Source organism: Siphateles boraxobius, unplaced genomic scaffold, assembly GCF_051911475.1.
Source record: "Siphateles boraxobius isolate OS27281-9 unplaced genomic scaffold, OSU_SipBor_1 6, whole genome shotgun sequence".
NCBI lineage: Eukaryota > Metazoa > Chordata > Actinopteri > Cypriniformes > Leuciscidae > Siphateles > Siphateles boraxobius.
The window spans coordinates 12,875,698-12,902,102 of NW_027509186.1; the positions used below are offsets into that span (position 1 = coordinate 12,875,698).

The following is a 26,405-nucleotide window of genomic DNA, read 5'->3' on the forward strand; positions in this document are numbered from 1 at the left end:
ATGATAATGAAAAGTAACATTGCAAATAGACAGAGTTAAAATAGGAAAATTATTGTTTAGATTAATCGAGCACGACCAGTCAAAAATACTGTGAGATTTTATTTCGTTAATAATCATTTTATTAAAACAGTGTCTAACGGTGCTTTGTGTTTTTATATTTTATATTTCTAATGTATACCATTGCACCTGGTGTTATAGTTTTCTCGCATCCGAAAAGAGAAGAAAACGAAGAGAAAAAAAGAAATGAAAAAAACTCTAAATCTTTACACGTCATCGCGACGTCGTTTAACAATACGGAAGTGATACTATCGAGTCTGTACCTAAAACAAACTGATGGTTCTGTACTGTACTTGCACGACCACTATCCCGTCCCGACAAAAATAATTTATTTAGTTTTGCACTGGTTAAAACTAATAAGCAAATGCAGATAGAAGTGCTGCCATTCAATTGTCTGGTGTGTTTTTTTAGCATTAAGCTCGAGCAGGTGTATAAACAGCAGTATATTTAGTTGTGTAGTGTTGTTGCTTTAAAAGGAAGAAGAACAACAGCTGTAAGCAGCATTTATTCTGTCTGAAGCTATTTTTTTTACAGTCTATGGTCTGAAGCTGATATTATGGATCAGTACTCATTGGTGAGAGTCATTGGCGAAGGATCTTTTGGTCGAGCTCTCTTGGTTCAGCAAATAAACGAAGAGAAACAAAATTATGTGATGAAGGAAATACGACTGCCAAAGGTAATGAAATCGGAATAATAATAATAATAATAAATGCAGTCTTTACTGATCGATAACGTGCATGAAAGAGGTTTTGTGCTGTATTGCGTTTATGTTACAGATCTCATGCATTTATTATAGGCTGAGACTGGGATGAGGAACAGCCGAAGAGAAGCAGTGCTTCTGGCCAGAATGAAGCATGCAAACATTGTGGCATTCAAAGACTCGTTTGAAGGTTTGTCAAGAGTGTTTTATATACTGTAAATGACCCCAACTTCACAAGATCAAAGGCTGTAAAAAAACATATGGTCTCTCTCTCTCTCTCTCTCTCTCTCTCTCTCTATCTCTCTCTCTCTCTCTCTCTCTCTCTCTCTCTCTCTCTCTCTCTCTCTCTCTCTCTCTCTCTCCAGCTGATGGTCATCTGTACATTGTAATGGAGTTCTGCAGTGGTGGAGATCTTCTTCAAAGGATACGGCAACAAAAAGATGTTCTGTTCTCTGAGGAAGTGGTATGACAAAGATGATTGTACCCTTCTCAGATTAATTCTTTAAAGTAGTCAGGTTTATAACACAAGAATTGGTCTAGTCATATTTCAAATACTGTATAGACCAATTCTTGTGTTGTCCAATTCTTATATATATATATGTGTATATATATATATATATATATATATATATATATATATATATATATATATATATATAACAATTAAGCACATACCCCCTCCCCCATTCGCATTACTGCAATGTAAACTGCAAAAGAAACAGCAAGATATTATTTCATTTGTAATGTAATATAATAGTTGTATTTTTACTGCTTTCATTTATTCATGTATACATACAATACAGTATACCATTTTAGTAAAAAATGTAATTCCATCGAATTATTAAATCAAAAGTGCAGTAATGAGAATATAATAAGAGCTTATGTTGTTACACGGATGTTACACATCCGGTATAACTGTAATGGGGGGAAATCTAAATCATGAATGCATTACACTAAAGAGAGATTTGTTGGGAAAAGGTGTCTTGAAAACAATGTCACAATATAGTTTATGCATAAAATATACACTCACCTAAAGGATTATTAGGAACACCATACTAATACTGTGTTTGACCCCCTTTCGCCTTCAGAACTGCCTTAATTCTACGTGACATTGATTCAACAAGGTGCTGAAAGCATTCTTTACAAATGTTGGCCCATATTGATGGGATAGGATCTTGCAGTTGATGGAGATTTGTGGGATGCACATCCAGGGCACGAAGCTCCCGTTCCTCCCATTCTTTGTAAACCCTAGAAATGGCCGTGCGTGAAAATCCCAGTAACTGAGCAGATTGTGAAATACTCAGACCGGCCCGTCTGGCACCAACAACCATGCCACGCTCAAAATTGCTTAAATCACCTTTCTTTCCCATTCTGACATTCAGTTTGGAGTTCTGGAGATTGTCTTGACCAGGACCACACCCCTAAATGCATTGAAGCAACTGTCATGTGATTGATTGATTAGATAATTGCATTAATGAGAAATTGAACAGGTGTTCCTAATAATCCTTTAGGTGAGTGTATATGCATAATATATGCATTAAATAAATAAAAAATACATTTTATGTAAATATATTTTCTTTATTTTTTATTTTGGGAAAAGTATGACCCGGATATATTTTTTTTGTGAGAAAACTTCTTGAAAGTACCATAGAAATACCGAAAAATATGGTATAATTGTGGTACAGTTGTTAGTAGAATATATGTTTTTGTTTTTTGGAATGAGTACTTACTTGAAATTGATAGTAGATTTGAAATGATTAAGAATAATTAGGAAATGTGTGTTTTGTTTTGATGTCATCTCTCGGTTGTAGATCCTGAAGTGGTTTACACAGATTTGTCTAGGCACCAAACACATTCACGACAAGAGAGTACTTCACAGGGACTTAAAATCAAAGGTGCGTGTAACTTTGTGTCTCGTAACATTCTCTTAACTGTAAAAGTTTTATTTATTATTTATTTTACAAAACAAATGGAGTACAAAGAAAGGAAGTCTAAAGTGTAGTATTTATACTTTTTGTACATTAAGCTTTCAGTCACAACTTTTCTGCAAAGTCAAAACACATACTATAATTACACCAACCACATCAATATGATGGAGAGATTCAGGAGGAAGTTATGATCATCAGATTATTTTTTTCCCATAATTTACAATAGACAATTTTGACGGTTAATGACATGACCCTCATTTTTGGTCTGGATCTATTATTTTATTAAAAATACAGTTTATACATACAATAACTTGAGATCATCTTCTATGATGACCATGTTTTTAATTTCTGAATTAAAATTCATTCTTATTTTTTATTTATTTCTTAGGGCATAAAGTCAAAAATATCAGGGTGATACAATTGTCCTGATGTCACAATTAAGAAGAATAAAAACTTCACTACAAGAATTAAAAAACATATTATTATCTTTTATTATTATAACCAGTGTTGGGGAAAGTTACTTTTAAAGTAATGCGTTACAATTTTGCATTACTCCCTAAAAAGTAACTAATTGCATTACTTAGTTACTTTTTATGGAAAGTAATGCTTTACAATATTTTTCCTTTACTTTTTCTCACCTGGGCTTGGCTTGCTTGTTTGCTTTTAAGAATGAAAGTTTACTGATTTAATCAATTTTGAGGAATACTGAAAGTGTTTTTGTGCAAGTGTGATGAGTAAATGCATGTTCACATTTAGTCTAAATCTACAATAATCATCATTTCACACGCAGCGCACACAGCGCCTCTGCTCTTACTGATGATTTCTCTCAACATGGGGAAAAGAGAGCTGTCAGTCAATACATGAGAAAACTAAGTAACTTGTGTTACTTATTTGAAAAAGTAACTCAGACATTTTGTTGTAAATTTAAAAGTAATGTTAACTAGTTACTTGTAAAAGGTAATCTGATTACATAACTCGCGTTACTGGTAACGTGTTACCCTAACACTGATTATAACTTTTAATTTTATAACTCAATTAATATTTGAAAAAACATTTGTCTGCCAAATCAAAGTCGTGTGGTGCAACCAATGGCAAAAACTTCATTTTGGAAGGTTTTGGACATAATAATAATAAAAAAGTCTTAATTTCTACAAGATCTGAGACCTGGTTTTAGTTACTGTACTGTGATAGGCCTTTATAGGCCAGTGTTTTCAGATCAAAATTACAGTCTAAAGAATGGAAAGTTGTGATTTAAGTAGAAGAATCATTAATGTATTAATACTGCATGCATAAAAAGTCAATGCTAGTTTCTTTCCCATTTCCCTTGCAGAACATTTTCTTGACAGACAGTGGAACTGTGAAGGTGGGGGATTTTGGTTCGGCTTGTACTCTTAACAGGTATTCAGCCAAATGTTTGACATGCGTTTACAATTCAGTGCAAGAACACAGCCAGGTTTTGATGCACTGATTTGATATGTATTTCTGCAGTGCAAAAGCATTCGCTCAGACCTATGTGGGTACTCCATATTACGTGTCTCCAGAGATATGGGACAACAAACCTTACAATAATAAAAGGTACAACTCTCCTGATAATATTTCTCTCAGATTGACACCAGCTTTACATTTTAAACTACATTTGGACTAATATGGGTGTATATTACAGTGACGTCTGGTCTCTTGGCTGTGTCTTGTATGAACTTTGCACCCTCCAACACCCGGTATTTTCCTCTTGATATTGTATAGTTGCAATGACTTTATGCATCAGACGGTGTAAAAAGTTGCACTTCTATAGTGTGTTTAAGATTATTAAGGACCTTACTCTAACATTTCCATGTATTCTTTTACTGTCACCCGTCCCTTCATCAGTTTCAGGCTCATAGCTGGAAGAGTCTGATCTTGAAGGTGTGTCGAGGGACGTACGCACCTTTACCCAGTCACTTCCCCTATGAGCTGCACTACCTCATCAAACACATGTTTAAGACTAACCCCAGAGACAGACCCTCAGTACACACAATCCTCAGCTCTCACCGCGTGTCCCGACTGCTGCAGCAACACCTGACGCCAGGGGTACATTTTGAAAACACTTCAATGTTTTATGGAGCGATTCAGGAGGAAATCATGATCAGCAAATCATATTGTAGATTTCTTAATAGTCATTGTAACTTTATTACAACTAATTTCTGTATGGCTCAATCCAGTCAGCAGCTTATAAAAACAAAACTAAAAAAATTGCCTGATTTAAATCCAATCATTTATAAACAAAATAAAAACTATACATCAAGATAGATATAAACGTTTGTGATCATTAAAGGGCTTAAGTAAGAATATTAATAGATCCAAGTCTGAATAAAAAAGAAAAGAATAACAGGTAAAAGAATACTGGTGGCAAGTATGTGATTTTCAGTGAGATTATATATTCATCATTTTCATTTGATCATAATTTTGACTGAAACTTGAAAAACTGTATTAAGGGTCAATGACATGATGCTTAATTTTGTCAGTATTTATAGTTAAAAACATAAAAGGTGAGTAAAAGTAATGCAAAAGTAATGTAACGCATTACTTTCCAGAAAAAGTAATTAAGTAACACAATTAGTTACTTTTTTAGGGAGTAACACAATATTATATTTTATTTTGTATTTCTTTTAAAAGTAACTTTCCCCAACACCGGTCACAAAGTAATTACTTCAGAATAAGTATCTACTCAGAGAGAATGTGATTTTAAAACGCTGCCTAAGTCTCTTAAAAAATATCAAATAATTTGATTAGGTCAGTTCAGGTAAAAGTTTATATGTGCAGCTCCCTAAAAACCTGATGATATTTAAGACTTAATAATGCAAAAAGAAAAATACTACTTGCATTGAAAATATAGTTAAACATCTTTGGAAATAATGATTAAAATGTGTACTCTAATTTGCATGTATTGAAGGTGTAAGGAAAAGATGTTATTAGACCGCATGACATCAGAACATTTTTTGGAAATGGCTTTTCAAAACTACATTAAACACATGGATAGAGCTTTTTCATTTCTTTATCACATTACTTAATTTACGTTGATGATAATTTACAGCAGCTCTTAATTCCTCTCTGCTTTTTGCTGTGCAGAAAAAGGAACTGGTGGGAGAACGAACACGCCATTGGAGAAAAGAGGAAGGAGAGAAAGTGGCCATGGTTTTAGGCCAGAAGAGTTTATTGACCACATCTACCACTGAAGGTACACTTGCTGCAAGTTAATATTCCTAGTTTTAGTTCAAACTTCACCTGTAGTGAATCAGCCTAACTAATTAACTAACTTATTCATTTGTGGTCAGGAGCTTTGCAAGTAGGACAGCCCCGTATGGAAAACAACAGCAGTGATGACCAAGCTTCTCGGAAGAGGTGGGCAGTCGGATCGTGTAATACAGTGCTGGGGGTCCTGGGAAATGCTGACATCATTTCCACTGGTGGCATGGACACTGCAGAACGACCTGACCTCATTTCAGGTACAACAACGCAGCACATGTTTTTTTTGTTCATGTACCATGTTACTTTTTTTGTAAACCATGGAGTGCCATGTAAATATCATGGTATATGAATATGGTAGTCATTTAGCAGCATGGTTTTACCATATGACTCCATCACTGCACAATGGCACCACCACAATTCAAATCAAAGTGAATATGAATTTAACTATATTTATCAGGTTTTTTTCCTGCTAAACATAAGCAGAATCTCCATCATTGATTAAATGGCGGTTAGTAGCTCAGGGTAGCGCTTATACTGGACGTGTGAATAGTGTCAGTTCTTGCATCCTCTGATTGTGTCACAGAGGCCGAGAGTGTGGAGACCCAGCAGAGACGAGTTAGGAAACAATGGGACAAAGATCCACCGGAGAGACTCCTGAGCGTTTTGGAGAAAGCACAGCTCTGCTATGGCTTTGAGACGTACTCTATACACAGAGACGGTCAGTCTGCTCGCATCACATACATCAGGGAACAAGAGTTTATGACATTAATAACAGTGGAGTGAACAGGCCCCGGTATACTTTAAGCGATATCGAAGAACGAACCGGTGTGACGTCATTCCGAACAAAGTAAGGCCCGGACGAAGTTTATTTTTTGTTCGTTTCGGGTTTTCAAAACAGCTTCCCAAAGCAAACTTTCCGGAAAAGCTATGGCTGGTAAACACCTTTGAACTACCATTGGTCAGTGGTGATGATGTAATAGGTGGGTGTGCCTCTGAGGCTCCGCCTTCTTAGACGTGGAAATCTTCTCCTGTTCATTTCTTCCGTTGAGATCAGACGTCCGCTAGTAAAAACAAACACTGGAGAGACGCTTTATAGTACAAAATATAGCTGTAATTCTAATTGAAAGAGACACTGACACGGTTTGCTTTTAAACTATCAATGGTATAAAGTGACTTTACTTGACTGGAGGGCCGTGAACTTATATCGGCGCCTTTAAGGAATTACAATTCAAACAGACCCTTGACTATTACAATATTATAATTTTAACACTTATATTATAAGTGTGTGCTACACAAAATCATATAATCTACACAAAAACGAAGACCTTATATTGTAAACCTCACTTTAATCTCAATTTAATCTACCATTAGTTTTGGAATTGGTAATATTTGCTCAGAGTTGATGACTAGACAATAAATACTTTTTTTAAGTATAATTTTATTTATACTTAAATTTCTGACATAATATTTTATGCTGCACATGACCTCATGTATATTACACTACTGTTCAAAAGTTTAGGGTAGGTGACGTTTTTTATGTTTTTGAAATAAGTGTCTTCGGCTCATCAAGGCTGCATTTATTTGATCAAAAATATTGAAAAATAAATAAAGATAACAATTTAGAATAACTGTTTCTATTGTAATACATTTTAAAATGTAATTTATTGCTGTGATCAAAGCACATGATCCTCCAGAAATCATCTAATATCCTCATTTAATGCTAAAAAAACAACAACATTTCTTTCTTCTGAAATTCTTTCAGGATTCTTGGATAAAAAGAAAGCTCAAAAGAACAGCATTTATTTTAAATAGATTTTTTTTGTAACATTGTAAAAGTTAAAATGGTAAAATTCTATATCAATTGAAATGTCCTTGTTGAATAAAAGTATGAATTAATGTATTTCTTAAAAAAAAATCTAACTGACCCCAAACCTTTGATCGGTTTATCCTTTTATAAAAGGGTATTTTATTGCTTTTCATTTCTGTCTGACATCTTAATTTACGGCCTACGCTCCCATTTCACTCCCTGTAGGTGTTTGATATTGTAGATAAATGTTATCTTTTGACATATCATGTCAGGAAAGACTAAAGTTCATTAAGTTTGCATGCATGCAATGTGGTCAGATATTGTCTACCCACACTGCCTTAGTAAAATCCCAAAATGTTTTTTGTGAGTCAATTTCATAGTGACCTAAATCTGAATCTGATAACATCTACTGCAACGTGGAGTAGAGAAAATAGTATTTTATTTCAATGCATTACACACAAAATATCAAAGCTAGCAACATTCAATATAAAGAAAGATACTGTTGCCCAAGCTCACGTTTCCAACAAAATAATAAATAAAATATAACCTTTTTTTGTGAACAGTGTGTCTATTTGTTGTTCTATTTTCTATTTCTTTTTATATTAATCTATCTATGTATTTAAAAAAAGCTAGAAATTTACTTGAATGCTGTATTAGTTCTCTTTAAAATTTAAAGTGTTGTTAGACATTTATATTCAGATTATTTTCTCAGCAGGTTGTTTAAGCCCAGAGCCTGGAGACAGAGTGGACGGCCCTGAGGAGACGATCACAGACTTCAGTAGACTGGAGCCGCGCTCAGATGATGAAGACACGTGAGTTTCTCCTGTTCCCTTTCGAGAGGTCTCTCCTATTGCGTAAGTAGCTTACGCTATGGGAAAACTCCTTTTCTCGAGAATATTGAAGTCTTTATGTAAAACGCATTGCAGCTGCACAGCAGACAGCAATGACCGAAGGAGCTCGGTCATTGGCTGTGCTGCGGCAACTTGCTCGAACCAATGACGAGGCGATTCTGAAGGCGCGACCAATGAGCGCGCCCGAGAATATTGAAGTCTTTATGTAAAACGCATTGCAGCTGCACAGCAGACAGCAATGAGCTCGGTCATTGGCTGTGCTGCGGCAACTTGCTCGAACCAATGACGGGGCGATTCTGAATGCGCGACCAATGAGCGCACCTCGCGCCCGCGCGAGTCAGAGCCCGCCAAGATGGGCGTGGCCAAGAGCTATATATTGGGCGCCCCGTCATGAGAGTTCTTCAGATTTAATCTCCTTCAGCGAACACCTTCTTCGCTGGATCCTCCGGATTATTGAAAGCCTTCGCCGCCGTGAAAAAGCATACCAGCGGGATTGCTACGAGGACGTCGGCATCTTCAACCGCCTTCGAACGCCATCCTACTGAGCCATCCGGCGCGTTGCATGCAAGTATTTTACATCTGTTCGCCCCGCGACATTTGTAAAAGAGCAAATTTTCCGAGGCGTTGTTTCAAATGCCTTCCTGCGCGTCGTGCAGAGACCCTCTGCCAGACGGGGATCGTCACATCATCTGCGCTCGCTGCCTGGGCCGGGACCACGCAGAAGCTGCTTTGACCAAGGGCGGATGCCCGGAATGTGACGACCTGGGTCTCTCCGCACTGCAGGCTCGCTTCGCCGCTTTCGCCGCGAGCCCATCGCCGCCACCCCTCTGTTTGAGCCGCACATTAAGAAAAAGCGCCGCTCACAGAGGCTTCCTGAACCTGAGCTCAGTGACGTCACGCCGAGTCAGTCTCCGCGTGCTTCACCGACGCTCTTGTCTTCCCCACCGCCGGTTCAGTTCACTCAGCCGGACCCACACCCCTTTAGCAGAGCGGTGGGCCTTGTGATTTTCGGCGCGTCCGAGGACGAAGGGGGAGTAGATGACACCTTGTCTATCGACGCCGCATCGGACGACTGGCCGGGCTCCGCTTTCGACCCCGCCCCGTCGACGCTAACTAACACGAGTGGGGGCTCCACCATGGATTCAGAGACTGTCCGCATCCTCTCGAAGGCCGTGGAGGACCTCGGGCTCGATTGGTCTTCTCCCGAAGAACCAACCCGAAGCCGACTGGACGAGTGGTTTCTGCAGGGGCGCCAGCAGGGCCCTCGGCAAAGGCCTTCTCCTTTCTTCCCGGAAGTTCATGACGAACTCACCAAGTCATGGAAAGCCCCCCACTCTGTGCGTCTAAAGCCTTCTTTTTCTTCGTCGCTCTCCTCTGTGGCGCGAAGGAAAGAGGCTACGAGGGAACGCCGTCCCTCGAGGAGGCCGTGGCCAATCATCTCTGCCCGTCCTCCACAACCGGATGGAAAGCCAAGGCTTCCCACCCTTCGAAGCCCTGCCGCACTACCTCGGCTCTCGCTGGTCGTGCCTATGCCGCCGCCGGCCAAGCTGCGTCAGCGCTTCACTCAATGGCGGTACTTCAAGTGTTCCAAGCCAAGCTTCTCCGCTCCCTGGACGAGTCTGGCCCCGAACCCGAAGCCTTCAAGGACCTACGCAGCGCGACTGACATAGCCCTGCGAGCCACGAAGGCCACCGCCCAGTCTATTGGCCGCGGCATGGCTAATTTGACTGTTCTCGAGCGCCATTTGTGGCTGACTCTGACGGAGATGAAGGACGTGGATAAGGCCCTGTTTCTCGACGCGCCTATCTCCGCCAGCGGGCTGTTTGGACCGGCGGTTAAAGGTTTCGCCGAACGCTTCACTGAGGCCCAGAACGCTTCACAAGCTATGCGCCATTTTCTGCCTCATCGCAGAGCAGACAGAGGGCCGCCACAGCCGCAGCGGGCTAGAGCAGCCCCCACCGCCTCTCAGCCCGCGCCTCAGACTGACATTCGACGCCGCTCGCGCTCCCACAACCGCAAGCCGCCTCCTGAGCGACGGTGTCCTCGGCCCAAGATTGTGCTGAACCCTGAGCCTCGGAAGCCTTCCTAGCCACAGGAATGAGAAGAGAGAGTGCGTGTCTCGCAAAAGCCGGACCACTCTCTCTGCAAAATCTCAAACATTACCCAGTCCCCTTACAGGCGGCTGGAAATGTCCATACAGCAGTCAATGGGCCAGTCACAGAGCTCGCTCACCTGCAAACAAACGGCGTTTTTATGGCGACACACAGAAAACACAAAAATAGTATTTTTCTGTCTGTGTCACTAAGGGTTCACATGTCCACAAAGTGTGCATTCCCAGATACTGTCAAAACAGTGCCAAATTCATTTCCAGCTCAGGCTGCACGCCCCATGAATGTAGATCACGTGCCTACGGTCATGTACGTACCACTACACACAAGCACTGTTCACACAGTTATGAATTCATCCCCAGTAAAAGCGGGAAACATTATAAAAGTGACGCTTGTGCCTAACACTGTCTATGCACCCCCACTTATAAACACTGTCCCTACGGTGTCAAACACAGCCCCAGCTCAGGCTGCGAGTTTTACAGACATAGCGTGCGCTGTTGTAATCACACACGCTCCCATTCACTCAGCTGCTCAGCGCGCGCCCGCGCCTCTGAGAGCTGCGAGCTCAGGCGATTCGCTGGCCGGGTCCCTACGTCACAGCGGCCCGCCCCTAGCCTGTATTCAGCCCATATCTGTACACGCAGCGGCATGGGAAAACAGCGGCCTGGAGATGAAAGCGGTCGCTTTAGCTCTCAGAGCCCTGCTTCCACATCTAAAAAACGAACACGTCCTGGTCCGAACGGACAACATGACGGTAGTGTCGTACATAAATCGCCAGGGGGGACTCAGGTCGAGCTCTATGCATTCAATGGCCAGGAGACTCATCTTATGGTCCCAGCACAACTTGCGCTCGCTGAGAGCAGTGCATGTGCCAGCCGCGCTGAACCAAAGGGCAGACATGCTATCCAGAGACAAGATTCTCCCAGGAGAATGGGCTCTCAACCCGCTGAGGATTCAGTGGTTATGGAAAATCTTTGGCGAGGCGGAGGTCGACCTCTTCGCCTCCAAGGAGAATGCACACTGCTCTCTTTTCTTCACAAAAAGCACGGACGCGCTCGCGCAGAGCTGGCCGAGCCGCCCCTTATATGCTTTTTCCCCGATCGCGATGCTGCCGCAGGTCATCAGTCGGGTCAGAGAGGAGAAAAACGCAGTGCTCCTGATAGCCCCACTCTGGAAGAACCAAACATGGTTTCCAGAATTGATGCAAATGCAATCTGCACCACGGCCGATTCCACTGAGGCCAGACCTCCTCAGTCAGGCCAGCGGGATGATATTTCATCCCCGCCCCGATCTGTGGGCCCTTCATGCATGGGCCCTCAACGGGTTCCCAGTAGCCTCACGAGTGGAGCGCTAAAAACCATCGCTGAGGCGCGGGCGCCCTCCACGAGACGCTTATATGCACAGAAATTGAAAGTGTTCAGTGACTGGTGTAACGCCGGGGGCCTGAACCCTGAAACATGCGAGATTACGAACGTACTCGCTTTTCTACAAGGGCTTCTGGAGGCGGGCCGCACCCCCTCCACGCTCAAAGTATATGTGGCGGCCATCACAGCGTCACACGACCCTGTGATGGAACGTCCATTGGGAAGAAACGACCTAATTATTCGTTTCCTAAGGGGCGCTAGGAGGATGAACCCTTAACGCCCCCCCTCAGTGCCGATCTGGGACCTAGCTACGGTTCTAGACGCTCTTAAAGGGCCCCCGTTCGAACCACTCAGAACCGTGCACCTTAAGCAGCTCTCGCTCAAAACTGCGCTCTTGCTGGCACTCGCCTCGGGCAAGAGAGTGGGCGACCTGCACGCGCTTTCGACAAGCGCTGCATGCTTGGAATTCGGACCTAACGACTGCAGGGTCGTCCTTAGGCCAAAACATGGGTATATTCCTAAAGTGCTCACCACTCCCTTCAGAGCACAGGTTATCTCCCTAACTGCGCTATCGTCACCAGCAGACGAACACGACGCTAATCTACTCTGCCCCGTTAGGGCTCTCAGAGTGTATTTGGAGTGTTCTGCCCTATTCAGACAGACAGAACAACTGTTTGTATGCTTTGGCGGCCGTACGAAAGGTTCCGCCGTTTCAAAGCAAAGAATCTCTCACTGGATAGTTGAGGCTATAGCGCTGGCTTATGAAGCCAAGGGACTTCAATGCCCCTGGGGAGTCAAAGCACACTCCACCAGGAGTATGGCTTCTTCCTGGGCATGGTCGAGCGGGATACCGATCGAGGATATTTGTGCGGCGGCAGGCTGGGCCTTACCGTCCACATTTATCAGGTTTTACAACCTACAGGTCCCGACATTGCATTCCAATGTACTATCGGCATGATGCTAGTAGAACTATGAGTTCGTATCTAGATTATGTATGTGCTTGTGTCACACTGAGCGCCTTCTAGCCGCTCTATACTTTTTCCCACATATAAAGCTCGCCTCTGCCGGCTAGTTGGATGATAACTTTGCTTTTCAGCTCAGGCACCTGCCTCTGGCTATCATAAGGCGAAGTTCAGTACGCACGCCGTTTTGCATGGTGTTCGCATAGCGTAAGCTACTTACGCAATAGGAGAGACCTCTCGAACGGGAACGACTCGGTTACTAACGTTACCTCGGTTCCCTGAGAGGAGGGAACGAGTATTGCGTAAGCTGCCGTGCTTGTGCTTGGTTAGTTCGCTTCAGTCGTTTTAACCTAAAGAAATCTCATGACGGGGCGCCCAATATATAGCTCTTGGCCACGCCCATCTTGGCGGGCTCTGACGCGCGCGGGCGCGCTCATTAGTCGCGCATTCAGAATCGCCCCTTCATTGGTGCGAGCAAGTTGCCGCAGCACAGCCAATGACGAGCTCCTTCGCTCATTGCTGTCTGCTGTGCAGCTGCAATGCGTTTTACATAAAGACTTCAATATTCTCGAGAAAAGGAGTTTTCCCATAGCGTAAGCTACTTACGCCATACTCGTTCCCTCCTCTCAGGGAACCGAGGTAACGTTAGTAACCGAGTCGTTTTCCCTCTCTCAGTACTGTCTCATATCTCCATGATTTCCTATAAACCTCACATTACTCTCCTGACTGCAGGGATTTTGAAGAGGAGTGTCCGTGTGACTGGATAAATGAACTAGAGAAGATGGTGGAGGAACACTAGCAACTCAAGTGTGCTATTGTACATGTAAATATGTTTTGATTTTGAAGATTCTGACATAAAAGACATGACTGTTGCGAAAATATAACAGTAAGTGATTTTTAAGAGCCTGTTGTAGTTTGTTCTTAAGACAGAACCGCCTTTCATATATAAAAAAGACTGTTCTTTCACGTGTGATCAAACGTGTTGAGTGATGTCATAGGGTGCTGTTTTTAGAAGCCAACAGGTCAACATGTCATTTGTAACATGGAACAATGAAGGTGTCCATGGTAACACATTTGTGTTTAATAACAGAAATCAATCAATGTCTCATTCTCAAAAATGCATTTATGATTGTCTTGTTTAAGCCGGGTAAGTAAAGCGTCTAAATACTAAATAAACAATAAAGAGAAGCATATGAATCTCACCTGTCAAGAGCAGATACTTATATATATATTTGTCATAATTATTTATTATATTTAATTAAATATAATTAACCTGAAAAGGCTCCATTTTATGTAAATTGTCATTTCTCTTTTTTCTTTTTAATTTCAGTGTGAAAAGTGATGATTAGCCTCTTTCTTCTGTCTTTTTTCTGCTTTCTGTTTTTCATTTTGATTTTTTTTTTGATGAATATAAAGTTCAAAAGAACAGCATTTATTAGAATATATTTGTGAAACAATGTAAAAGTCTTTACTCTCACTTAAAAAAAAAAACATACTGAACTTACTGACTCCTATATATTATATATAAGCATAATGTAACAACAGCCGTAGAAACATACCTGAATCCACTTATTAATCCTGGCACACTTTTTTCAAATTTGGTCAAGAAGGTTGTAGAGAGTGTGTCTCTTCTCATGACCACTAGGTGGAATGCAAATTTTGTGCAGATGGAAGCTGTTGCAGGGAAATCGATGTGCTTCTAAAGACTTCGTAAATAAGATTGGATTTTCACCTTGCAGAAATAACCGCTGCCTAGAACCTGATGAAGATATGTTCCAATGATAAGGTGTATCCTCCCCACATCTTGAAAGGAAACCCTGTCATCGAATGCAAAATGCAAAACACTTTTTCACGTTGCAGTAGATTTCATAGTTATTGAAGCTCATATTATTGTGAGGTCACTGATATACTGTCATTCTTAGGTTGAAGTTACTTTATGCAGCATATTTTGTTTTATGGGGCACATTATTAATATTTAGTTGTTGATCTGGACCACAATGTGGAGCTGGTGTGTGCTGTACTGAACAGTAACTGTACATTATTTTATGCCTTATACAGTAGATACATTTTGCCTATATATTATATATAGGAGTCAGTTTAATTTGAATTACTTATTCTTTTATTTAGCAAGGATGCATTAAATTGGTCAAAAGTGTGTGCTAAGACTTTTCATGAATATATTCTAATGAATGCTGTTATTTTGAACTTTATATTCATCAAAAAAATCGAAAAGGTATCATGGTTTCCACTAAAATATTAAACAGTACAACTGTTTTTGACATTAATAATAATTTAAAGTGTTTCTTGTTTTGTTTATAGAAAACAAAACAAATATTGTAGTTCTATTTCGGTGATAATTTACCCCATTTCTTATGTTGTTGAATGCTTTGTTAGGTGGACCATCCAAGTATATGAGTGTTGAAATTAGACGAGGAAAGAAATGCTCAAACCTTGCACTTGCACAAAAACCTGTTCAAACCTGTGTATAAATCATGGTTAAATTATTCAAACTAAGGGCTCTCATGAAAGGAATGCTGCCACACTCTTGCTAAGGCTGAGAGGACTCAAAGTCAGTTTGCAGTTGTGCCAGCTCTGCTTGATTTACGAGTGGTCTCGGGCTGACTGTCGAGGCGCTTGGTGTGCAGATAAAAGACCCCAGTTGTGTTCTTAAGGAAATGCTGGGCCAGCGTTGAAGCCTTATCTGAAAGCCACATGGAGTGCCTCAGGGACCAAGTCTAGGCCCTCTTGCCATTTTTTATTTTCCTCGTTTACCTCAAGTTGAAGCTTGATGTCTTATGAGAGACGAAGATAAACATATAAGGATGTGAATGTAAATATGATAGTAACCCATAAACTCATTCTGAATGACCCCTGTTCCTGTTATTGTGGTTTTAGGCTGCTCTATTTTGGCTTAGATGCTTAATAAAAAGGGATAGTTGTTACAACCCCATTTGACTTTGTTTGTGGAACACAAAAGGAGACATTTTCAATAAATAGTACTGTTCTGTTCTTTTTCATTCACTTGCAGTACAATGAATGTGGAAGGAGACCTTCATTTATGATGTCAGATGATGGCCTCCACAGTCATTGAATGGAATGAATTATAGTTAGTGTAATTTAGACATTATTGTAAGTGCGTTGCGGTGAAACAGACAATGTCTAGCCAACTAATGACTCGATTAGAGCTCAGTCAGAGAAGAAGAGATGGTAGATATTGTGCACTTCAAACTGTTCTGAAAACAGCACTTCAGGGTCACTTATGAGTAGTATCTATCTATGTTAGGGCATGACTTTTCAAGCAGAGACCTGAGCCTTAAAATATCAAGAAATGGGTTTGGGATCTTTTGACTTTGGCCTTACATCTCAGAGTGGTTACATCATGTCCTTAAGCAAAGAAAAATACAGTACAACGAAGGTGGGAGGTGTGTTATTTTCTGATAGTTCGTAGCCATAACAAATTAGCAACATTATTAACACAATGGATTGTTCAAAAACAATCCATTGTTCAATCCTTTCAGAACAGTCCAAAATCAATTCACTGAGAACAGTCCAGGAAAAAGAATGGTCCATTTTGGTTTCACTGTCAATTTCGATATCAACTTTAACAAATTGAACCTTTTGTACATTGAGAAAAAAATAAATCCTCTTTTTTTTGTTACATAAAATGTAGCGTTATAGTTTCAATTCTGGTTTGTTAGTATGCCGTTCCTCCACTGAACGCTGCCCACCAGCACACACACACACTAGCCAGTGCGCCATTAAGCATTTCCTCTGCAGGATGGAGACGTGAAGTCATGTCTTTCGAAAGAATAACAAACAAATCAGTAAAGAAATGTTACATTGTTTTAATTGTTAGGGTGCACAATGCTCACACATTGTAGACACACAGTGCGTCTGCTGACTGGTGTCACACTCTCTGATCCTCTGTTGCATTATGTGCAAATGTTCCCCGCTTTGAATAATTCGTAGAAACAGAAGCGTAGGGTCTCACCTTGAAATTGCAAAACTGTTATTATAATGTGAATACAGGTGTGTGACGTCTCAGCCTAGGCTGTACGTATGTGCGTTTCGGCGTTGGCTTTGGGGATGGATTCGGTTGTTCTGTGCTTCGCTAAGCGTCCTGGCCGACCTTGACACATGTCCGTTATTTATATTATGTTTATGTCTGTTTTCCCTTGTGATAATAAATGTTTTGCTAGCAATTGACGCGTCCGGTCTCCTTTTTGTTGCAGCCTTAGAGCCGGCTGTAACAAGGTGTGAAACCACACAAGGGCTTTTTAGATATTTTTGCTTGTTGCTCGCACGCATTTTTAGTATCAACAGTTTCTAAAGGATATCCTGTATAGCTTCTCTTTGTTTTTCATCAGTTTAATGCATCCTTGCTGAATGAAAGTGTCAATTTCTTTAAGAAAAAACCAATCAATCTTTGAATGTTACTACTACATACTACTGTGTTATTACTACTTTATACAACATCTCTTTCTCGTTTGTCTCTGTCAGAGTTTATTTTCTGCTCCACACCTCTTTCCCTGTCTCTTTGTCTTGCTTACGGTTGGTCACACCACTCTACCATTTACTGTCTGTCCGTGTCTGAATGCGACGCCACAGGAAGAGGATGAGTCCGGCAGATGGACACTGACCTACTGATCTCCGCTTTCTACAGACTCCATTAAGCTCTCTTTTTATTTGTGTCACGACTTCTGAAATTGCAGACACAAAGCATTTATAAAATAAACTGTCTGGTCAGGTCTTCCTCTGGAAATGTTGAAATTGAACCTGAGTGTTAACTCATGAATTTGGTCTGTTTATAGTGCTGCAGAAATCAAGAATCTAAGCATTTGTGTTTTTCATCAAGGATTCTGTTGTTGTTGTGTTTGTTGTTTTTGCATTATGATATTATATTTATGACTTTAACTCTTTCCCTGCCAGTTTTTATCAACACTTGAATATGGGTAAGTTTCATAAACAAAAGCAACATTTTGAGCAAAAAGCTGTGAAAATCAAGTTTTTGTCAAAGTCTACATCTGTATCGGATTCATAACAATGATTAAGAGTTCATCAACACCTCTAATGCTTGCACAGTCCAATAGCTCTTCCTAGATATTGATATATTACTATCACAGACTGCATTTCCCATCATCCTCCCTGGCACATAAGTCACTAAAACCTGGAACTCATCTAGCCTGATCACCAGCACTATATAGAGCCACACACTCCCTCAGTCATTAGCCGTGTTTCCATTACAGATTTGCGCAAATGTTTTGCGCTATTTTCTAAATGTCGATAAAAAACTATTGCGAAATGATGGCGTTTCCATTAACCGGTGTCATGCGACTAAAGCTCATTCTCTCGCGATAAGTCATTCCAAAAAACATGGCGACAGACATTGGTAGGTTCACGCATATCGTAGCCACCGCACTACCTGTTATTTCTAATCGAAGGAGACGTTTGCGCATTATAGCATGAATGGCAAGGCAAGCCCCCTATACTTGGGAGCGCCACGTGTGCATGCGTTTTTTTGGGGGGGGGAGTTATATTGCGCAATTTCACAGAGGACCTGTGGATTCTGAATTTCCGAATGTACAGATCAACATTTTTTGAGTTGTGCAATGCAAACGCCATTCATCATGCACCTGCTGCATCATGCCCAAGCGAGCCAGTTTCTACAAATAAACACATAGCAATAGCTGTTTATAAACTGGCTTTCTGTGCAGAGTACAGGGTAGTGGCTGAGACATTTTGGGTTAGCAAAACAACTGTCCACAGGTGTGTTTGGTGTATACCAGGCTATATGCACAAAACTTATGAAGCACTGTATACATTGCTTTGCCAAATGTGCAGGAGGCACAACAGATTGCACAACGCAATTATGAGGCACACAGAATACCTCAAGTCTATGGTGCAATTGATGGGACTCATATCCCCATTCGTGCCCCGGGTGATGGGTATAGGGATTATGTAAATAGAAAAGGTTGGACATCCATTGTTCTGCAGGCTGTTGTAGATGACCAGCTAATGATTAGAGATATCGGTGTTGGGTCACCTGGCAGCGCACATGATGCCGCAGTGTTTGCCACATCTGTTCAGGTATTTGAACAAGTTTATACAACATTTCGGCTGTTGCATTTTTTAAAGACATAGCACACACAACACTTAAGTGTGTGTATATATATATATATATGTGTGTGTGTGTGTGTGTGTGTGTGTGTGTGTGTGTGTGTGTGTGTGTGTGTGTGTGTGTGTGTGTGTGTGTGTATTCTCCATAGTATATGCAGAGGGGGAAAAATAGCAGCTACCACCTGCAGCATTACAGGTACATCCAGCTCCTCAACAGCCTCAGGGACACACCCGGGATGAACCTGATGCTCCGGCTCTTGAAATCAGGCAGGCTCTGGTGAATCACCTGCTCAGGCCACATTAGGTTACCCTCCTGTGTAAAAATACGCTTACAACACCTGTCTTTACATTTATTTCTGTTGTTGCAATTTGAATAGTAGGAGATGTATGTTCTTTCAAATAATTCCTTCATTTAAATGTTCTAGAATACAAAGTTTACAAATTGTCAGGTATTTTGAATTATAACAATAAATGGCTTTAAGTCAGCTGTCACTGTGCCAAATGATGTTACAGATGTTACATTTCTGTCTCTTACCAGAACATGGCATGGCTTTAAATGACTTTTAAAGCCATACATTTGCCATTAAAGGGTTAGTCAACCCAAAAAATGCTGTCAGTATTTACTCACCCTCATGTTGTTCCAACCCCGTAAGACCTTCTTTCATCTTCGGAACACGAATTAAGATATTTTTGATGAAATCTGAGAGCTGGATCACTCCTCCATAGGCTTCTTGAGGGATTGAACTTGCAGGCCCCGAAAAGTTATTACAGACATCGTTAAAATAGTCCAAGTGACTACTGTGGCTCAATCTTAAGTTTATCAAACGACGAGAATACTTTTTCTGTGCAAAAAAACAAAAATAACAACATTATTTCAACTATTCATTTTCCTCTCTGTGGGCCTCGAGTCAGTTCACTAGTGTAAAAGTGTAGAGCTTCTGTTGTTGTACGTCACACGCATCACACACATGACCAGCGTCGGCCAATAGTGATCCTACGTGTGACGTAGCTTTACACAATCACACTAAGTTAAATGACTAGAGGCCAACAGAGAAGGAAATGAATAGTTGAAATAAAGTCGTCATTTTTGTTTGTTTTTGCGTACAAAAAGTATTCTCGTCGTTTGATGAACTTAAGATTGAGCCACTGTAGACACTTGGACTATTTTAACGATGTCTGTAATAACTTTTCGGGGCCTGCAAGTTCAATCCCTCAAGAAGCCTATGGAGGAGTGATCCAGCTCTCAGATTTCATCAAAAATATCTTAATTCGTGTTCCGGAGATGAACGAACGGGGTTGGAACAACATGAGGGTGAGTAACAGAACAGTGAGTGACAGAATTTTCATTTTTGGGTGAACTATCCCTTTAAAATGAACATAAGATCAATCACCAAATAGTATCTTTATGCATTTATAAAATTGTGGTTTCCTGTAAGCCTGTGTATAACCCTCAGAATACAAAAACAGCAAATAAATAAATAAAAATGAATAAATAAAAATCAACCGTAACTTGCCATTAAATATAACTATAGGGAACAATGAAAAAGGTAACAAATTTTTTTAGTGTGTGTATGTGTGTGTGTGTGCATGTGCGCATGTGTGTGTATGTGTGTGTGTGTGAGTGTGTGTGTGTGTGTGTGGGTGTGGGTGTGGGTGTGTGCGTGCATCCGTGCGTGTGAGAGAGCGAGTGATTTGAACAAAAAGGCTTATTTCTTATGTATTGTGCATGTAATGGATGACCTACAAATTCTGGTAAGAGGGAGAGTTGCGAGGGGAAGAGGTAGATGACTGATGTTGGTGGAGGTACCAAGGTGACTGAGGTTGTGAGCTGGGAGGAGGTTGCTGTTGGTGATAGTAGTATGGAGGTTGTAGAAGGTCAGGGGGTTGGTGGCGGGTGAAAGGGTGCTGAGCTCAAGTGCATGAGCATGGCGCTCAGCTGCCTCTGTCGCCCTCTCAGAGCATTGGACAGCACAATTGAGCACCTCAGCGATTGTGCTGAGGTAGGCTTGATCTTGCCGCGCCTGCTCCTTATATTCATCTGGAGAGATGATCTCTGCCTTCTCGGATGCCTCCAGCTCTCCTGACCTGAAGGTGTAGATGATTCACTCTCCGTTTCCTCTGGAACATTTGGAGTATCAGGGGGTTCATCATGTGGGGTCATGGGCCCATCATTTAAGGATGCTGCTGTCAACCCTAAAGAAATAAGACCATAAAATACATTTTGTTCTATTTGTATTCTTATTAGGACACGAGAAAAAAAAAATTGTGATTTCTTAAAAAAGGTTGTACCCCCATTGGGTGTATAAATTGATTTAAAACAGATTGTTTGTTTGCCAATGCATTGTGAAACATTTTATTCATTTATATCATACCTTACAGTTAACATTTGTTGTAATATTCTGGTAAACACTATATATGTGTATTTATGAATATTACCCTAATGTATCATTTTATACTCAAAATCTATAATCAAAATCTATTATATGAAATATCAACATGATCATCTTCATGTCTGTTCCCTTCTGTTGATAAGTTCTTTTTTAATGTAGATAATGTGCAATTCTTAATTTTTCTCATGTTAGAAATTAAATGTTAAATATGGTTTACACAAGGCATCCTAGCCTGAGCTTTACAGAAGGTCAGACCTAACAAGATGAGGACAGCAGGATTTTCCAACCACTCCCCCGAAGATCTTCTCCTCTCCCTTTCTCAAGATGGCCGTCCCCTGGAAGACTATGCGGGGTTCCTCGAGCTCTGCCACCTGATGTCCTGGACTGACAGCACTTTAAATACCTGTTTTTGGAGTGGGCTGCGGGACCACCCGTTTCGAGTACTGTCAAGGGGAACTACCTACTGGACACTGACACAGTATATGGATTATTTATTGTGGCTGAGCGCCATTCACGGTTAGAGAAATAGAAGATGAGGACATGAGCCGCACCCTCCCCAGCCCACTCCCCCCATCATACAGTCAGCCGCTATCCTCGTTCCAGTAACCCCCACCTGCCTCAGAACTTCTCCCTAGGCTTTCCTCACTCCTCACGCCCGCCACAAACCCAGAGCTGGTGCCAAAGCCCACCAAGCCTGAGCCCACCACCGGTGACTGGTCCTAGTATAGCTCATAAACCCCGCCTCCCCATGTTATTCAATGGGACGTGAGACCAACTAAACAATTAAATTACACTTCACATATCTTTTTTCCAAAAATAGTATCTGTCATTTACTGTAGTTTTTATCACGCTGATGTAATTTCAAGTGTTTGTTTTTAAAATAAGTTTGTTTTTAGTTAGTTATTTGATGATATAAAAGCGGCGCTGTGGAGTACATGATTGACAGCTGTGATTGGCAGGTTCTGTGAGCAAAGTAGTCACTGGAGCAACAACGGACTTTTTTTCGGGATCTTTGGAGGACTGAGGAGATTGGAGCTTTAAATTTAATATCTAAATTTCTATAATTAATTACTTCACACCGACATAATGGGTTGTTCTGCAGCAGAGGCGTGTGCTTGCGATTGATTCAGCGAGAGGGCGGGACGTTGATTTCGCGGCTTTACTTCCTGCTTACTACTGCGCATGTCGGGTCCCGAAATCGCAACTGCGCAGACTCAAGTCCCAAGATGTCAGCCCCATATCGGGACAATGGCAGCTTCACTGCTCACCAATGGAAGAGAGCGAAGGGGCATCGTCCATCTTTTTTTACAGTCTATAGTATGAACCAGAAACCGAGCCCACCACAGAGCCAGAGTTTGCGGAGTCTGTTCAGGTGTTTGACTGGCCCCAATCTCTGTCCTGGAGCTCGAGCCTGAACCAGTGTTTGTCCCGGAGCCTGAACCAATGTTTGTCCCGGGGCTCCAACCTGAACCAGTGTTCGTCCCAGAGCCTAAACCCAATGTTTGTCCTGGAGCTCGAGCCTGAACCAGTGTTTGTCCCGGAGCCTGAACCAATGTTTGTCCTGGAGCTTGAGCCTGAACCAGTGTTCATCCCGGAGCCTGAACCAATGTTTGTCCTGGAGCTCGAGCCTGAACCAGTGTTTGTCATGGAGCTCCAGCCTGAACCAGTGTTCATCCCGGACCCTGAACCAATGTTTGTCCTGGAGCTCGAGCCTGAACCAGTGTTTGTCCTGGAGCTCCAGCCTGAACCAGTGTTCGTCCCAGAGCCTAAACCAATGTTTGTCCTGGAGCTCCAGTCTGAACCAGTGTTCGTCCCGGAGCCTGAACCAATGTTTGCCCCGGAGCTCGAACCTGAACCAGTGTTAGTCCCGGAGCCTAAACCAATGTTTGTCCTGGAGCAACAGCCTGAACCAGTGTTCGTCCCGGAGCCTGAACCAATGTTTGTCCCGGAGCTCGAGCCTGAACCAGTGTTTGTCCTGGAGCTCGAGCCTGAACCAGTGTTCGTCCCGGAGCCTAAACCAATGTTTGTCCTGGAGCTCGAGCCTGAACCAGTGTTTGTCCCAGAGCTCGAGCCTGAACCAGTGTTTGTCCTGGAGCCTGAACCAATGTTTGTCCTGGAGCCTGAAACAGTGTTCATCCTGGAGCCTGAACCAATGTTTGTCCTGGAGCCCGAGCCTGAACCAGTGTTTGTCCTGGAGCTCGAGCCTGAACCAGTGTTTGTCCTGGAGCTCGAGCCTGAACCAGTTTTTGTCCCGCAGCTCGAGCCTGAGCCAGTGTTTGTCCTGGAGCTCCAGCCTGAACCAATGTTTGTCCTGGAGCTCGAGCCTGAACCAATGTTTGTCCTGGAGCTCGAGCCTGAACCAGTGTTTGTCCTGGAGCTCCAGCCTGAACCAGTGTTCGTCCCGGAGCCTGAACCAATGTTTGTCCTGGAGCTCGAGCCTGAACCAGTGTTTGTCCTGGAGCTCGAGCCTGAACCAGTTTTTGTCCCGCAGCTCGAGCCTGAACCAGTGTTTGTCCTGGAGCTCAAGCCTGAACCAGTGTTTATCATGGAGCCTGAACCAATGTTTGTCCTGGAGCTCGAGCCTGAATCAGTGTTTGTCCTGGAGCTCGAGCCTGAACCAGTGTTCGTCCCGGAGCCTGAACCAATGTTTGTTCCGGACCTTGAGCCTGAACCAGTGTTCGTCCCGGAGCCTAAACCAAATGTTTGTCCTGGAGCTCGAGCCTGAACCATTGTTCGTCCCGGAGCCTGAACCAATGTTTGTCCTGGAGCTCGGTACTGCACTCGCCATGAGTATGACCAGTATAACCAGAAGCCTGAGCCCACCACAGACCCAGAGCCAGAGTTTGCGGAGTCTGACCAGGTGTGAGCTGGTATTGATGTTCACCTCTGAGGGGAGTGCTGGTGACATTTGACATCGCCGCTGTTCAAGCCTCAGCTCCAATTCGCCACTGGTCAAGCCCAGCTCCAAGTTTACTTCCTCGCAGAAGGTCCCCCAGCCTCCCACTCCCTCCTCTGCTGCCAAAGAGAGCCAGTTCCTCTGCCTTGCTGTCTCTTTTCAACCCCTCGGCTCATCCAGTGGTTCTACCGTGCTGCTCGGATCCACCTTGGGCTACCCAGTTACTTAGGCTACCCAGCTCCACATCTTTACTATGCATAAGGTCTGCATAGTCTCCTCCATCTGCATATACTTTTCTTACCGATTCCTACTGTCTGTCTGTGCATGACACGACACCAACAGCACATCTGTGTTCAGTAGAGTTTGTACAGTACTGTGTTACTGGACTGTCTGGTTATACATCTAATTTGCAGCAGGTCATAACAACAAATGGATGTTCTACTAAGTAATAATGATGCTTGCCATAAAGGGGTTGAATTATTTTGAGACTGCAGAAGTTATTAAAAGTTGCATTTTCAGTTGAATTTGGGGAACCCACTTGAAACATTTGTTGTGTTGAGCTATTTCAATTACTTTTGTTTGATTTGTTCATTGCAAACAGCTGAAAGTCTGAAAATGTATCCAAAAAACCTGATTTGCAATGGGGATTGAATAATTTTGATTGAAACTGCATGTTGCTAAGGCATCTGCTCAGACGGAGTCAAGTGCACATTGATTATTATTAGCGTGAAAATAATTTAAAGTACAAATAACAGCGGAATTAGCATGCGCCAAGCACTACTCGCTGTGGTTAAAACATTAAAACACAGCATGCCACAGGAAAAGTGTTCAAAAGCAGCACATTCACTACAAATATTTCTATTTAAATAAATAATTTTTTTGTAACTTTTGGATTTAATTTCATGAAATGTCAGTGCCCAAGTCTATTAATGAGAGAGGCATATTCAATCTAAATGTGTATATCAGATGTAAAACAAAAGAGTACGTACGCACGGTCTAGAGTGTCCATGCGGTGCACACATATTTACAGCTTGTTTATTAGTAATATTCAATTTGATACATGATTCCTTTAACTTTATGCTGAATTAAGTTTTAATAAATATTGGTTTTGCTGTATTACTGTTTTTACTGTAGTGCAATTGTAAAAAAATAATAATAATCTATTTGAGTAATGAGAATTGTTTGAAACTTGACAATCTTAAAAAAAACTTGAATAAAGGTGTGAAACCGTTCACAGGCATTTGAGATTTTTCTATCGCTACATTGCTTTGCATTGCTTGCTTGAATGTGTAAAAGCAACATGTTCAAAAGGATATCCTGTAGCTTCTCTTCACTTTTAACTGTTTCCTGAAGAAGTCTTACTTAACAGTAAGATTATCGTGTCTCACGTTATATAACTGCACAGATGAATAAATATCACTCCTCTCATCTGTTTTCTGTCTTATAGGAATAGTTTTATAGGATTCTTCCAAATTCTGTCACTGTGTACTCGTCTTCATATCATTTCAAATCTATATGACACTTGACACAAAAACTACACATGCTACTATCTCCAACTATAAGTAAATTTGCAACATGTCAACTCTCATTAGAGTATTAGACTTAGGTTAGGGTTAGTAGAACAAGTTGACATGTAATTGCAAATTTATTTATAGTCAGTAGAATGTCTATTGGGGGAGCATAAAGTTTTTAGTAGATATTAAGACTCATAATAACACTCTAATGAGAGTTAGTTGAAAGTTGCATTGCAGAGTTACATATTATACATTACACAGAGTATACATACTAAGTGGACTATCAACAGAACTTTAAAAAATCTTTTTTTTTTACAGTATATATTATGTTATACTTCCTGTTAAAGACTTCTGATTTCAGTTCCATTGCTTCTGTTTCTCTTTCTGTGTTTTCTTCCTGTGTTTGAGTATGTTTCCATGGTTTCTGATTATATTTATTGTTTAGTTCTTTATTCATCACTGAACATATCTAGCCTTGTGGTTCTC

The 26,405-nt window shown here is 41.6% G+C and overlaps 1 protein-coding gene across 2 annotated transcripts; it reads left to right on the plus strand.

Annotated features, from left to right (window-relative positions):
• Positions 1 to 316: 316 nt before the first annotated feature.
• nek3 (NIMA related kinase 3) lies at positions 317 to 14,204 on the plus strand. Of its 2 annotated transcripts, XM_077207704.1 has the most exons (14): positions 369 to 454; positions 592 to 733; positions 854 to 947; positions 1,123 to 1,220; positions 2,569 to 2,652; positions 4,016 to 4,083; positions 4,174 to 4,260; positions 4,349 to 4,403; positions 4,552 to 4,752; positions 5,791 to 5,899; positions 5,997 to 6,167; positions 6,494 to 6,628; positions 8,430 to 8,529; positions 13,735 to 13,903. In XM_077207704.1, the coding sequence occupies exons 2-14, from the start codon at positions 614 to 616 to the stop codon at positions 13,799 to 13,801; spliced, it is 1,389 nt and encodes a 462-aa protein (XP_077063819.1). In that variant the 5' UTR covers positions 369 to 454; positions 592 to 613; the 3' UTR covers positions 13,802 to 13,903. The 2 variants fall into 2 exon arrangements, with proteins under 2 accessions (XP_077063820.1, XP_077063819.1); XM_077207705.1 differs by having other exon boundaries at positions 317 to 733; positions 8,433 to 8,529; positions 13,735 to 14,204.
• Positions 14,205 to 26,405: the final 12,201 nt, after the last annotated feature.